This window comes from Aotus nancymaae, unplaced genomic scaffold (assembly GCF_030222135.1).
Source record: "Aotus nancymaae isolate 86718 unplaced genomic scaffold, 86718_ANA_hifiasm-v0.15.2.pri h1tg000029l, whole genome shotgun sequence".
NCBI classification, from domain to species: domain Eukaryota; kingdom Metazoa; phylum Chordata; class Mammalia; order Primates; family Aotidae; genus Aotus; species Aotus nancymaae.
The window spans coordinates 16430383-16446067 of record NW_026988442.1 but is presented as its reverse complement, the minus strand read 5'-3'; the positions used below and the strand labels follow the sequence as shown (position 1 = coordinate 16446067).

Below are 15685 nucleotides of genomic sequence, written 5' to 3'. Positions count from 1 at the left end.
ACCTTGGTCTCCCAAAGTGCTGGGATTATAGGCATCAGCCACTGTGCCCAGCCTCTCTTGCAGACCTCTGACCCAAGCCACAGGTCCTGGTATGCCTGGAGGGACCTCACTGTCCTGTCATTGTCCCCTGCCACTCAGTAGCAGAATATGATCCTGGGTCAGAGAAAAGGTTCTAAGTGAGCCATAGGAATTCAAAGGAGTGATTAACAAAGGCTGGGGGGCTGGGAAGGCTTCCTGAGGAAGGAAGAATGGGATCCAAACAGGACTGAAGGAGAGGAGAGGGCATGACTGACCATGGGAGGGACACAAGTAGAGGCCCAGAAAGAAAGCATTGCGCCTGTTGTGGCATAAAAAGATGAGATGTGCAGAAAACAGGGTCCAATGTGCAGGAAGCCTTCAGGGTCTGGCAGAGGCTGGAGCCTGGTCCCACAGGAGGGAGGTTGTTCACATGCTCTGTGAGGAGATAGCCAGGGCCGAGCTGGGGAGGGAGGGGTATCTGAGATCAGGGCAGGAGCCTCAGCTCTGTCCACATCATGGTGTCTCTTTCAGATTTCCCTTGATGATGTGCTTCTGTGTGCTCTGCTGAGGAACAATGGGAAGTCTGCCCAGCAGAAGAAAATCCCTGCCAAGTCCAAGCTTGAGCCCCTCTGTCCAAGGCCAGGGACCTGTGTCCATGGAAGCAGGTAGGCCTTGGGGTCTTCTACAGCCAGGCCCTTCCCACACAGTCCTAGACGTCACTGCCTCTGTGGGCCTCCCTGGCCAGCAGCTCCAACACAGCGTTAGCACCACTGAATGCCTGCTACACACCAGGCCCTGCCTACTGAGCCGTGCAGCAGGGTCCCTGCTCCTGTGGAGCCTACCTTAGCAGTAAGAACAGTCAACAATCAGATAAATAAGAAAATAGGAGAAAGCGACAGGCACAAAGCAGAATATTAAACCAGGAGGGCATGATCATCCCCCAGGCATTCCCCAAGGCTTCCCTCCTCCTCAACCAGTTGTTTATCCAAACACCAAGCTGGCCAGCCCCACCTCTGCAGCCCCCCAGAGCTGAACTGTCCACTGCAGTAGCCACCAGCCACACGCAACTGCTTAAACTTAAAATTTTAGGCCGGGGTCGGGCATGGTGGCTCATGCCTATAATCCCAGCACTTTGGGAGGGCGAGGTGGGCAGATCACCTGAGGTCAGGAATTCAAGACCAGCCTGGCCAACATGGTGAAACCCCGTCTCTACTAAAAATACAAAAATTAGCTGGTCCTGGTGGCACATGCCTGTAATCCCAGCAACTCAGGAGGCAGGGAAAAAGAATCACTTGAACCTGGGAGGTGGAAGTTGCAGTGAGCCGAGATTGCATCACTGCAGCCTGGGCGACAGAGTGAGAATCCATCTCAAAAAAATACAAATAAATAAAACGTCTTTCATCACCCCAGTCATATTTTAAGTGCTCAATAGCACATGTAGCAAGTGACCACCTTGTTAGACAGTACAGAATTGCAGAACATTTCCATCGTTGCAGAAAGTTTTGCTATAATGTTCTAATGGACCTAAGAGGTACTGTGTAATTACCTGAAGTGAAATTAGGGCTGTCTCTTTTATTTTTATGATGGTGGGTGTTGTTTTTGGGTTCGTTGTTGTTGTTTTTGTTTTGTTGTTGTTTTATTTTTTGAGACGGAGTCTCGCTGTGTCGCCAGGCTGGAGTACAGTGGCACGATCTCAGCTCACTGCGATCTCCACCTCCCAGGTTCAAGCAATTCTCCTGCCTCAGCCTCCCAAGTAGCTGGGATTACAGGCGCATACCACTACACCCAGCTAATTTTTATATTTTTAGTAGAGACGGGGTTTCACCATGTTGGCCAGGATGGTCTCCATCTCTTGACCTCATGATCCGCCTGCCTTGGCCTCCCAAAGTGCTGGGATTACAGGCGTGAGCCACCACACGTGGCATCCTGGCTAATTTTTTAAATTATTTGTAGAGATGGGGTCTCCCTATGTTGCCCAGACTGGTCTTGAACTCTTGGGCTCAGGTGATCCTCCCTCCTTGGCCTCTTGAAGTACTGAGATTTCAGGCATGAGCCACTGTGCCTGGCCAGGGCTGTGTTTTGTTTTGTTTTGTTTTTTTGAGACAGAGTCTCGCTCTTGTTGCCCAGGCTGGAGTGCAATGGCACGATCTTGGCTCACTGCAACCTCCGCCTCCCGGGCTCAACCAATTCTCCTGCCTCAGCCTCCCAAGTAGCTGGTATTACAAGCGCATGCTACCATGCTCAGCTAACTTTTGTATTTTTAGTAGAGATGGGGTTTCACCATGTTGGCCAGGCTGGTTTCAAACTCCTGACTTCAGGTGATCTGCCCACCTCAGCCTCCCAAAGGGCTGGGATTACAGGCATGACCCACTGTACCTGGCCCTTGCCAGGGCTGTCTCAGTTGGGGAAAATAGCATATACAGTGCATATGCTGAGTCTATAACTGTGATTTTCTAAAAGAGTCTTGACTAAAACTCCTAGTTTTTAGGACAGTTGAACAATCAAAATATCCTAGCAATTCTAGTATTTTGATGTTGGAACTATGGCCCTAGGTCTGTTTCTTGTTCTCCATAACAGGTGACAAATCCTTTCTCAAGTCACATCTTTATTGGAATTTCAATAATGTATTAGGGTTCTCCAAGAAGCAGAACCAATAGGTGGTGGTGGTAGTGGCGTGTGTGTGTGTGTGTGTGTGTGTGTGTGTGTGTGTGTAGACATTTATTTTTGAGGAGCTGGCTCACATGATTGTGGAGTCTGTAAGTCTCAAATCTGCAGGGCAGGCTGGAGACCCAGGGAAGAGCTGATGCTACAGTCCTGAGTCCAACCGCAGTCTGGAGGCAGAATTCCTTCTTCCTCAAAGGACGTCAGTCTTGTTATTTTAAGGCCTTCAACTGATTGCATGGGGCCCACCCACATTATGGGAGGATCATCTGCTTTACTCAGACTACTGATTTAAATTCAATCTCATCTTAAAAAATATCTTCATAGCAATATCTAGACTGGTATTTGACCAAATATCTGGGTTGTGTGGCCTAGCCACAATGACACATAAAATCAACCAGCACAGATAACAAGATCACATTACTTCACAGTGTATTTTCTCGCTCTCCTAGACAGAGCCTAGGGACATGTACTTTATATGGCTTTTGTACAAGCTTTGCTACTGGGACTTTGGTTAAATCGCCTAAATTGGCTGAGTGTAGTGGCTCAGGCCTGTAATCCCAGCACTTTGGGAGACTGAGACGAGTGGATCATGAGGTCAGGAGTTTGACACTAGCCTGGACAATATGGTGAAATTCCATCTCTACTAAAAATACAAAAATTAGCCAGGTGTGGTGGTGCACCCCTGTAGTCCAAGCTACTTGGGAGGCTGAGGCAGAAGAATCACTTGAACCCAGGAGGCAGTGGTTGCTGGGAGTCCAGATTGCACCACTGCACTCCAGCCTGGGCCACAGAATAATATTCCATCTCAAAAAAAAAAAAAAAAAAAAAACTTAGGTGTGGTGGCTCCCACCTGTAGTCCCAGCTACTTGAGAGGCTTAGACAGGAGAATCGCTCAAACCTGGGAGATAGAAGCTGCAGTCAACCAAAATTGCACCACTGCATTCCAGCCTGGGTGACAGAGCAAAACTTTGTCTTTTTTTTTTAAGACAGAGTTTCACATTGTCACCCAGGCTGGAGTGCAATGGCACCACGTTGGCTCACTGCAACCTCTGCTTCCCGGGTTCAAGCAATTCTCCTGCTTCAGCCTCCCAAGTAGCTGGGATTACAGGGACCCACTACCACACCTGGCTAATCTTTTTATATTTTTAGTAGAGACAGGGTTTCACCATGTTGGCCAGGCTGGTCTCAAGCTCCAAACCTCAGGTGATCTGCCCACCTCAGCCTCCCAAAGTGCTGGGATTACAGGCATGAGCCAATGCACCTGGCCTGCAACACCCTGTCTTAAAAACAAAACAAGAAAAATCCCCTATATTGCAGGGACTTCTCTCCTTCTCCTCAGCCCAAGCCCCCAGTATCCTCATCTCCCTAATTCCAGCCTTGCCCAGGCTCACACGCCATGATCCCCTGAGCCCTGTAGGACTCCTGGTGGAGAGGCAGCTGCCTCCTTTTAGCCACCTCATCTGCACTGAGAGGCCGTGCAGGAAGGAGACTGGGAAACCACGCAGACTCCACCTTGGTGGAGGGCTCATGGATGGGGTTGCCCAAAATACTCCTCCCTGGACTGAGGATAGAGTATGATGGAGGGGAGGGCATAGCTCCCCGAGTCCCCACAGGCAGGGAAGGCTCTGCCCATGGACAGGGGTGGTCACCACCCTGAGCAGCCCCAGGCATGACTCAGAGTGGCTTCAGGACCTCTGCCTACAGTTAGATCCAGAGGAATCCACCAAGATGAGGAAAAACCAGTGCAAAAAGGCTGAAATAACCAGCTAGCATCATAATGACAGGATCAGATTCACACATAGTAATATTAACCTTAAATGTAAGTGGGCTAAATGGCCCAATTAAAAGACACAGACTGGCAAATTGGATAAAGCGTCAAGACCCATCGGTGTGTTGTATTCAGGAGACCCATCTCACATGCAAAGACACACATAGGCTCAAAATAAAGGGATGAGGTATATGTACCAAGAAAATGAAAAGCAAAAAAAAAGCAGGGGTTGCAGTCCTAGTCTCTGATAAAACAGACTTTAAACCAACAAAGATCAAAAAAGACAAAGAAGGACATTACGTAATGGTAAAGGGATCAATGCAATAAGAAGAGCTAACTAAGGCCGGGCGCGGTGACTCACGCCTGTAATCCCAGCACTTTGGGAGGCTGAGGCGGGTGGATCATGAGGTTAAGAGATTGAGACCATCCTGGTCAACATGGTGAAACCCCGTCTCTACTAAAAATACAAAATTAGCTGGGCATGGTGGCGCATGCCTGTAGTCCCAGCTACTCAGGAGGCTGAGGCAGGAGAATTGCCTGAACCCAGGAGGCGGAGGTTGCGGTGAGCCGAGATCGCATCATTGCACTCCAGCCTGGGTAACAAGAGCAAAAGTCCGTCTCAAAAAAAAAAAAAAAAAAAAAAGAAGAGCTAACTATCCTAAATATATATGCACTCAATACAGGAGCACCCAGATTCATAAAGCAAGTTCTTAGAGATCTACAAAGAAACTTAGACTCCTACACAATAATAGTGGGAGACTTTAACACCCCACTGTCAATATTAGACAGACCAACAAGACAGAAAATTAATAAGGATATTCAGGACTTGAACTCAGCTCTGGAACAAGCAGACCTAATAGTCATCTATAGAACTCTCCACCCCCTGGCCAACCTCGGTGGCTCACACCTGTAATCCCAGCGCTTTGGGAGCCTGAGGCAGGCAGATCACAAGGTCAGGAGGTTGAGACCATCCAGGCTGACATGGTGAAAGCCCATCTCTACCTAAAAAAATACAAAAAATTAGCCAGGTGTGGTGGCATGTGCTTGTAGTCCCAGCTACTGAGGAGGCTGAGGCAGGAGAATCACTTGAACCCAGGAGGTGGAGGTTGCAGTGAGCCAAGATCATGCCACTGCACTCCAGCCTGGGTGACAGAGCAAGACTGTCTCAAAAAAAGCAAATGAACAAATGAACAAAAACAGCTTCCTGTAATCCCAGCACTTTGGGAGGCTCAGGCAGGCAGATCACAAGGTCAGGAGATTGAGACCATCCTGGCCAACAGGGTGAAACCTCATCTCTACTAAAATACAAAAAATTAGTCGGGCATGGTGGCGCATACCTGTAGTCCCAGCTACTTGGGAGGCTGAGGAAGGAGAACTGCTTGATCTCTAGAGGCAGGGGTTGTAGTGAGCCAAGATCGTGCCACTGTGCTCCAGCCTGGTGACAGAGCAAGACTCCATCTCAAAAAACAAAAACAAAACAAAACAAAAACAGGTCTTGGATTCATTGGTTTTTTTGAAGGGTTTTTTGTGTCTCTATTTCCTTCAGCTATGCTCTGATCTTAGTTATTTCTTATCTTCTGCTAGCTTTGAATTTGTTTTTGCTTCTCTAGTTCTCTTAATTGTGATAGGGTGTCAATTTGAGATATTTCCCTGCTTTCTCCTGTGGGCATTTAGTGCTATAAATTTCCCTCTAAACACTCCTTTAGGCTGTGTCCCAGAGATTCTGCTACGTTGTGCCTTTGTTCTCATTGGCTTCAAAGCACTTATTTATTTCTGCCTTAATTTTGTTATTTACCCAGTAGTCATTCAGGAGCAGGCTGTTCAGTTTCCATGTAGTTGTGTGGTTTTGAGTGAGTTTCTTTTTTTTTTTGAGACAGAGTCTCACTCCATCACCAGGCGCCAGGCTGGAGTGCAGTGGCACGACCTCGGCTCACTGCAACGTCTGCCTCCTGGTTCAAGCAATTCTCCTGCCTCGGCCTCCCCAGTAGCTGGGACTACAGGCGCGCGCCACCACACCCAGCTAATTTTTTTGTATTTTTAGTACTTTTTTTGTATTTTTAGTAGAGACGGGGTTTCACCATGTTGGCCAGGATGGTCTCGATCTCTTGACTTTGTGATCCTCCCACCTCGGCCTCCCAAAGTGCTGGGATTACAGGCGTGAGCCACCGCACCTGGACTTTGAGTGAGTTTCTTAATCCTGAGTTCTAATTTGATTCACTGTGGTCAGAGAGACTGTTTGTTATTACTTACGTTCTTTTGCATTTGCTGAGGAGTGTTTTACTTCCAATTATGTGCTTAATTTTATGTGCTTAGCGTTAACGTGCTACAAGCATCTCTTTCAGGAATCCTTACAAAAAAAGGACAAAGGGGAAGGGAGGGACACTAGGTTGCGGTGAAGTGGCCTTCAGCAGCCACTGAAGGCTGGATTTTCAGGCTACGAGGCTTGGCAGTCATAGGGAGTATGGTTGGCCTGAGCAGGCTGCCCTCTGGGGTTGGTGAGGGCGTGGGTCCTATGCTGAGGATGCCCTTGCCACCTGATGCCTCAGCCTTGAAATAGGGCCTTATGGCCTCCACATCTTGAGCTTCGTGGCCACCATGTCCTGGGCAACATAGCGAGACCTCATCTCTACTAAATAATTGCTTTTAATTAGCCTGGTGTAGTGTAGCACACCTGTATTTGAGCCCAGGTGGTCAAGTCTGCAGCGAGCCTAATTTTTAGAGATAGGATCTTGCCCTGTCACTCAGGCTGCAGTGCAGTGCTGATAGAGCAAGACCCTATTTCTTAATTTTTTCTTTCTTTCTCTTTCTGTCTCTCTCTCTGTCTGGGCACTGTCAGGGCTCTGCAAAGCTCTGCTGGAAAAGCTTCAGATTCCAGGGTAGCCCTCTTAGGAAGTGGATGGGACTCCTTCAGGGTGCTTGTGGAGGGCTGATGCTGGAGCCAGACTCCACTAGACCTCATGCATTGCTAGCCAAGTGGGTGACCATCTCTGTCCCTCCATCTAGAGAGAAGCAAGGCCACAGCCGTGGCCCTGGGCAGTTTCCCGGCAGGTGGCCAGGCCGAGCTATCGCTGAGACTTGGGGAGCCATTGATCATCATCTCTGAGTAAGTCCATGGGCACTGGGTACCTGAATATGCACTAATAGAGCCGGGTGTGGTGGTGTGTGCCTGTAGTCCCAGCTGTTTGGAAGGCTGAGATGGGAGAATCGCTTGAGCTCAGGAGTTCAAGTCCGCAGTGAGCTATGATCAAGCCAGTGCACTCCAGCTTGGGTGACAGAGCAAGACTCTATCTCTAAAAATAAATGAATGGGCCAGGTGTGGTGGCTTACACCTGTAATCCCAGCACTTTGGGAGGCTGAGGTGGGTGGATCATCTGAGGTCAGGAGTTTGAGACCAGCCTGGCCAACATGGTGAAACCCTGTCTTTACTAAAATAGATGGGCTTGGTGGCAGGACCTGTAATCCCAACTACTCGGGAGGCTGAAGCATGAGAATTGCTTGAACCCAGGAAGCGGAGGTTGCAGTGAGCTGAGATCATACCATTGTACTCTAGCCTGGGTGACAAGAGCAAAACTCTATCTCAAAAAAAAAAAAATATTTAGGCCGGGTGCGGTGGCGCACGCCTGTAATCTAGCACTTTGGGAGGCCAAGGTGGGTGGATGACCTGAGGTCAGGAGTTCAAGACAAGCCTGGCCATCATGGTGAAACTCCATCTTTATAAAAAAATTAAAAATAGGCTGGGCATGGTAGCTCACACCCACGATCTCAGCCCTTTGGGAGGCTGAGGTGGGTGGATCATGAAGTCAAGAGTTCGAGACCAGCCTGGCCAACATGGTGAAACTCCGCCCCTACTAAAAATACAAAAATTATCTGGGTGTGGTGGCGGGCACCTGTAGTCCCCACTACTCGGGAGGCTGAGGCAGGAGAATCGCTTGAACCCAGGAGGCAGAGGTTGCAGTGAGCCGAGATCACGCCACTGCACTCCAGCCTGGTGACAGAGTGAGACTCCGTCTCAAAAAAAAAAAATAAAAATAAAATAATAATAATAATAATAATAATAAAATAAATGAAGGAAGGAAAGAATGGCTATGCTCTCAAGGGAAAAGGGTCCCTTCCTCCCAGTAGAAAAGCACAAGGTATTTGCTGAAATGCTCACAGAATCCCCGTGGTGGGGTTTCAGGTGGCTGGACATCCCCACAGGTAGAACCGTGGGTGGGCAGGGCCCTGTAGCAGGGAACCTGGAATCATGCCATCTACCACCAGCCCCAGCTCTGGCCCAGGAGGTACCTGGACAAGCTAGTGTAGGGAAGCCTGGGAAAGAGGTGGGACAGACAGCCGTAGGATCCAGCCTGAGAGTGTCCCTGCAAACCCAGAATGTGCAGTTTTTGGGGCCTTGGCTCGTCTGAAAGAGGTACCCCCACTCCTTTCTTTCTCCAGGGATGGAGACTGGTGGACGGTGCTGTCTGAAGTCTCAGGCAGAGAGTACAACATCCCCAGTGTCCATGTGGCAAAAATCTCCCATGGGTGAGTTCCCACCTCAGACCTGCCTTGCGGGAGTTTCCTGCTTTCTCTTCCCACAAGCACTCCCCTTCATGCACGGCTTTGTGCTGAGCAAAGCTGGGGGTAGAGGAGAATCAAGCCCAGGCCCTGCCCTCAGGAGGAACAGACAGCTCTTCCTAGCACAGGTTGGCCTGTGAGACATGGGAGCCAGAGGAGGGGTTTGGGAAGGCCTATAGAGGAGGTGTGGAGCTCTGAGCTTTGGAGGGTGGCCAGGATCTAGTGGTGGAAAACACTGAAAGGGCCATGTGGGAGATGGGAGCACACCACGTGAGGGGCTGGTGCAGTGGTGTGCGCCTGTAGCCCCAGCTTCTAGGGAGGCTGAGGTGGGAGGATCACCTGAGTCTAGATGGTCAAGACTGCAGTGAGCCGCGATTGTGCCACTGCTCTCCAGTCTAGGCCACAGAGCAGGAGCCTGTCTCAATAAAAAGTAAAAACAGAGGGGCAGTGCTTGGAAAGGTGAGGCTTAGAAAGGTTAGTGGATAGAATCAGGGTGCTGGGGGGACTGAGCAGGGATAGCACAGAGGCTGGGATCACCCCAGGTTACTTGGGAATGAGGTCTCCAGGCAGAGAAAGCTGGGGCTATCCCCATGAGTTTGTCCTCCCAGGGCCCTGGAGCCAGGACTAGGAGGACAAAGATGGTGTGGACCTCAGAGATCCCAAGGCCAGCTGTTCATGGAACAGACAGAACTTTGAGGCCCAGAGAGGGAGGGCCTTGTGAGGGTCACTCAGAGGCGGTAGTAAAATCTTGGCTTCCCTCTTCCTCCAGGCTGACCCTGTCCCTTGTCCCTCTCTCTTGCTCCTCCAGGTGGCTGTATGAGGGCCTGAGCAGGGAGAAAGCCGAGGAACTGTTATTGTTACCTGGGAACCCTGGAGGGGCCTTCCTCATCCGAGAGAGCCAGACCAGGAGAGGTGGGTAAGCTCAGCGTCAGCCCAGGCCCTTCCTGCGTGGAGGTCTCAGAAAGGATCCCACAGATATATGGCTGCAGGTGCAGCCCAGAAAATAGGCTTTGCCAGCAAGGCATGGTGGCTCATGCTTGTAATCCCAGCACTTTGGGAGGCACAGGTGGGCGGATCACAGGTCAGGAGTTCGAGGCCAGCCTGGCCAATATGGTGAAATACAAAAATTAGCTGGGCATGGTGGCGGGCACCTGTAATCCCAGCTACTCAGGAGGCTAAAGCAGGAGAATCGCTTGAACGAGGGAGGTGGAGATTGTAGTGAGCTGAGATTGCGCCACTCAACAGAGTGGGCCACAGGGTGAGACTCTGTCTCAAAAAAAAAAAAAAAAGAAAAAGAAAGAAAAGAAAATAGGCTTTGCCTGACTCCTCAGTCGGTCAACCAAGATATCCTGAGCCCCAGCTCTGTCCCTGCCCATATGAGCCATGTTGGGCCCAGGCTGGGAGAGATGGAGACAAGCCATGAAAGCAGAGGAGAGGCAGCTAACTTTGGAGCAATCAAGGGAGGCTTCAGAGAGGAGTGGACCATGAATGGAAACTTAAGGATGCTCCCACAGGATCCCAGGCAACAAGACAGAGTGGTGCTGGGGTGGACCAGGGGGCTGCACCTCAGAACAATAGGAGGCTAGAAGTGAGCAAGGCTCCAGCACAGAGGCCTTGAATGCCAGGCTAAGAAGCTTGGGTTTTCTCCCAAGGCAGTGGGAGTTGCTATTCAGCAGAGACACAGTGCTGGGTGTGTGTTCTGGGGGAAACAAGAGGATGCATTACCGTGACTCTCAGTGTGTTCTGCGGGCCACTTGCTTAGAGATAGAGAGGGTGGGGCGGTCAGTTTAGGGGACACCGAAAATCGTATCCTTCTCTGAGAGGTTGGTAATCTGTGTTAACATAAGACTTCTCAGCTTTGCGCAGTGGCTGTATCGTAGCCAATGAGGTTTATCCGAGGTGTGATTATTGCTAATTGAAAACTTTTCCCAATACCCCGCTGTGACGACTTGCAATATAGTCAGCATTGGCAATTTTTGACAGTCTCTGTGGAGACTGGAAAAAAAAACAACATAAGACTTCTTAGGGCGTTGCCTTTGCCTAACTGAGCATTTCCCAAGTGCTTCTGAAAACAGGAGCATTTCTTCATGCAGCACCTGTAATAGTCACTCCATGTTCATTCATTTGGTAAATGCTTCTCAAGCACCTACAATGTGGGGAGGCTGCAGGGAATGACAGGACCTACTGTATGTGCCAGGTCTTAGGCACCTCTGGTGAGTGAGGTGGGCATTGTCCTGCTCTCAGGGAGCTCCCAGGTCACTGGAAGCCAGTGTTCCATGGCACAGAGTTTGGGAAACATAACTCTATTTGAGATTCGCAGTCATGCCAGGGCTTGTCCCTCAAATGCCAAGAGTGTGATGGGACTTGAGGGTAGGGCAGAGGCCAGATGTGAAGGGCTGGAGTTCCTAGCCTTGGTGTTGAGCAGTCTGGCTGTTATCTGCCATGTTGCTGCCACGAGAGCCTATAAGCAATAGAATGAAAAAACTTCATTTCTGAAAATGAATATAGACTGGGCACGGTGGCTCACACCTATAATCCCGGGACTTTGGGAGGCTGAGGAAGGAGGATCACTTGTGCCCAGAAATTTGAGACCAGCCTAGGCAACATAATGACACCACTTCTCTACAAAAAAATTTAAAATTTAGTGAGGCATGGTGGTGAGTGCCTGTAGCCTGAGCTACTTGGGAGACTGAGGCGGGAGGATCACTTGAGCCCAGGAGTTCCAGGATGCAGTGAGCCATGACTGCATCACTGCACTCCAGCCTGGGCAACAGAGCCAGACTCCATCTCTATAAAATAAAAGTGGTCTAAGGTACCTTGTTACAGAGGCAAAAAAGAGAAAAAATAAAAGTGAATGTGAATGGCCCACAGTAGGGATCAAGGCTCAGCCAACACTTTGGCAACTAGGATTTGTAAAAGAGTATAGTCACAGAATTTCCTTACACTGACCAATAGTGATTGCTCCCTCTCAAAGACACATGATTCTGATCTCTTGGCAAAACATTGAAATGGTGACAGGATCTCTTGGGTCAGTAGCCAGTCAGAGCTAGAAACCCATTGGAAATCATCTCATGAATCCTCCTCTTCCCATTGTACAGACTGAAAAACAGAGGCAAGAGGGATTGGGATGCGCTACATCGCACATGCATGTGGGACTTCTCCCACCCCAGGTGCGAGATGCTCTGAGCTGCTGCCCCTGCCCTGAGTCCCTTAAGACAGTCATGTTGGCATGAGGCATTCATGTTGGCACTGCAAGCACAGCCACAGACCACAGAAGGAGGTATCAGGAGCAGACAGACCTCCTGGCGCCTGCCTTGATATAAACCAACTGTGACAGGTTGTGGGGACCTTTGTTCTCTAACTCAGTCTCCCTCCTAGGGCCCTCTCCAGCTTCTTTGCCTCTCCTCCTCTGCCCTTGGTTGTTCCTGGGTTGACCTCTCCAAGGCCCCTCCTGCTCTTTTCTAGGCAGCATCAGCACCCCCACCTCACATACACCCATAGGCTGGTAGTGGGGCTGGGGAGGCCAGCCCAGCACAACAGCTGCAAACAGGAAACCACAGCAGCGGTGCGGAGTGGAGCAGGGCCCCACTGCAGACTGTCCCTGGGAGCTTGAGAAGCCACAGGAAGTGCTAACTGCTCAGCTGCCCAACCCCTGGCCTGTTCTCTGACCTGGTTCAGCCCCAAGAGTATAGTGGCTGGCTCTTATGGCCACTCTGCCCCTTACCTAAGAAGGCACAGATACAAGGAGAAAACCGTGTGAGTGACAGAGGAGAAAGCCATAAGGATCCATGAAGTTTTGTTTGTTTGTTTGTTTTTTTGAGACAGAGTCTCACTGTGTCGCCCAGGCTGGAGTGAAGTGGCACATTTTGGCTCACTGCAACCTCCACCTCCTGGGTTCAGGTGATTCTCATGCCTCAGCCTCCCTGGTAGCTGGAATCACAGATACATGCTACCATGTCCAGGTAGTTATTATTTTTTTTTTTCTGAGACAGAGTCTTGCTCTGTCACCCAGGCTGGAGTGTAGTGGCGCAATCTCAGCTCATTGAAACCTCCACCTCCTGGGTTCAAGTGATTCTCCTGCCTCAGCCTCCTGAGTAGCTGGGATTACAGGCTTGTGCCACCATGCCCAGCTAATTTTTGTATTTTTTATAGAGATTGGGTTTCACCATGTTGGCCAGGCTAGTCTTGAACTCCTGACCTCAGGTGATCCACCCACCTTAGCCTCCCAAAGTGCCGGGATTACAGGCATGAGCCACTGCACCAGGCTATTTTTTTTGTATTTTTAGTTGAAACGGGGTTTTGCTGTGTTGCCCAGGCTGGTCTCGAACTCCTGAGCTCAGAAAATCTGCCTGCCTTGACCTCCCGAAGTGCTAGGATTACAGGCATAAGCTACCTCGCCCAGCAAGATCCACGAGATCTTTAAGGACCCATAAGATCCTCATAAGGCCGAGCATGGTGACTCATGCCTGTAATCCCAGTGCTTTTGGAGGCCGAGGTGAGTGGATCACCTTAAGTCAGGAGTTTGGGACTAGCCTGGCCAACATGGCGAAACCCCGTCTCTACTAAAAATGCAAAAAAAGTTAGCCAGGCATGGTGGCAGGTGCCTGTAATCCAGCTACTTGGGAGGCTGAGACAGGAGAATTGCTTGAACCTGGAAGGCAGACGTTGCAGTGAGCCAAGATTGCACCACTGCACTCCAGCCTGGGTGACAGAGCGAGACTCCATCTCAAAAAAACACAAAAAACCAAAAAAGATCCACATAATTACTGGGACTAAAGTCCCCAGATCCCCATAGCCAGCTCCAAAAGGGGATGAATCAGAATGCAGCTCTTGTTATCAGAGAGGAAGATGAAAAACGTTAGCGGGGGAGAAAAAAGTAAAGAAGAAATTTGCCAATGCTCTAGGAAAGGTAAAGTTTTCCTGCAGGTCATGGCCAATGTGTGGGTCAGGAAATCAGTTTAGGGGCCAGGTACAGTGTCTCAGACCTGTAATCCCAGCATATTGTGAGCCCAAGGCAGGAGGATTGCTTGGGCTCAGGAGCTCCAAGACCAGCCTGGGCAACAAAGGGAGACCCCCCCCATCTCTTAAAAAAAAAAAATTTGGCCAGGCGCAGTGGCTCACACCTGTAATCCCAGCACTTTGGGAGGCTGAGGCAGGCAGATCATGAGGTCAGGAGATGAGACCAGCCTGGTCAACATGGTGAAACCCTGTCTCTACTAAAAATACAAAAATTAGCTGGGTGTGGTGGCACACGCCTGTAGCCCCTGCTACTTGGGAGGCTGAGGCAGGAGAATCACTTGAACCAGGGACTCGGAGGTTGCAGTGAGCTAAGACTGCACCATTGCACTCCAGCCTGGCAACAGAGTGAGACTTTGTCATAATAAATAAATAAATAAATAAATAAATAAATAAATAATTAGCCAGGTGTGGTGGCATGTAAATGTTGTCTCAGCTACTTGGGAGACTGAGACAAAAGGATCACTTGAGCCCAAGAGGTCGATGCTGCAGTGAGCTGTGATCACACCACTGCACTCCAGCCTGGATGACAGAGGAAAACCCTGTCTTTAAAAATAAATAAATAAATTCAATAAACAAACTACCGATGCATGCACCCACCTCCAGAGTTTCTGATCTCACTGGTCAGGGATGTGGCCTGCACACTGTAAAAGCTGCCTAGGTGATTCTGATGTATAGCCAGGGTCAGAACCCACTACTTTAATGGGTCTGGACCAGTGTGTGTTTGTAGTGAAATTGAGCAGAGAACATCACCATGGTTGGGGTAAATATTGCGTCATAGAACTTTTGTTTCAGGATTTTTATAAGGTGTGTCCCGGGTCACAGCGTAAAATTCCGTACTGTGGTTTGACACAGGATTCCTTGCATGTACAGGAATCATCAGGGGAACGTGACAACACTGTAGACTTGTGCGCCCACTGCAGACCTAACTGAATCAGACTCTGGGGGCAGAGGTCAGAAATCTGCTTCTTGGGCAAGCTCTCTGGATGGTTCTACTGTTCTCTTGAGTTTGAAAACACAGTTCGAATCTAGGGAACCCAGAATGAAATAAGAGACCATGTATTTTACATTATGCTTTTGTCTTATATAGTGGGAATCAGCCATTGACTGAGTGAGGAGTGAGTGATACCAGGATCAGCTTTTCATTCGCCCAAAGGCACCTCTGGGATGGGGATACCACAGGGGCTTCAAGCCTGTGTGTGGACCAAGGAGGAAGGCCTGGGACCCTGAGCTACCAGGGACACTAATCAGAGTCCGGAGTGTGAAGACCCCATCTTCCTGAGTCCCACTGGCATACCTGGCTATATGATAGGCCTGGGGACAGCCATGGCCAGGCTCTAGTCAGGCCCCAAATCTTGGTCTGTGAAGGGGGTCTGGAAGACTTTGCGGAGGTCACAGCGTTGTGCAGACATCAGCATAGGGTTGGGGACAGGCTCCAGCGGCAGCCCCCACTGGCTATCCTGCTGTGTATCTGTTCTGTGTCAGGCACTATAAGGGGGATTGATGAGCAAGACATAGTTCCTGCCCCTGTGGGGCTCACCTCTGTCCACTGTCAATTGGGAAACACTTACTGAGCATCTCCCCCAAGTCAGGCCTGCTAAGTCATGGCTTTTGTCCTCAGGCTGCAGATAGTGGACCAGCCCATTGGCCAGGCTGGTTTCGAAC

At 49.8% G+C, this 15685-nt stretch overlaps 1 protein-coding gene and 1 non-coding gene across 6 annotated transcripts in view; both read left to right on the top strand.

Annotated features, from left to right (window-relative positions):
- SLA2 (Src like adaptor 2) overlaps positions 1-15685 on the top strand; it is a 30330-nt gene that overhangs the window by 5504 nt on the left and 9141 nt on the right. For all 5 annotated transcript variants that reach the window (XM_064382393.1, XM_064382392.1, XM_064382396.1 and 2 more), the window contains 4 exons: positions 550-683; positions 7454-7553; positions 8885-8971; positions 9813-9916. In XM_064382393.1, coding sequence (XP_064238463.1) covers positions 593-683; positions 7454-7553; positions 8885-8971; positions 9813-9916 — 382 coding nt within the window. In that variant the 5' untranslated portion in view covers positions 550-592. The remainder of the gene's footprint in view (positions 1-549; positions 684-7453; positions 7554-8884; positions 8972-9812; positions 9917-15685) is intronic.
- On the top strand, positions 10859-10999 carry LOC135277181 (U4 spliceosomal RNA). The gene has a single exon (XR_010344766.1). It is a non-coding gene; the product is annotated as a U4 spliceosomal RNA (small nuclear RNA).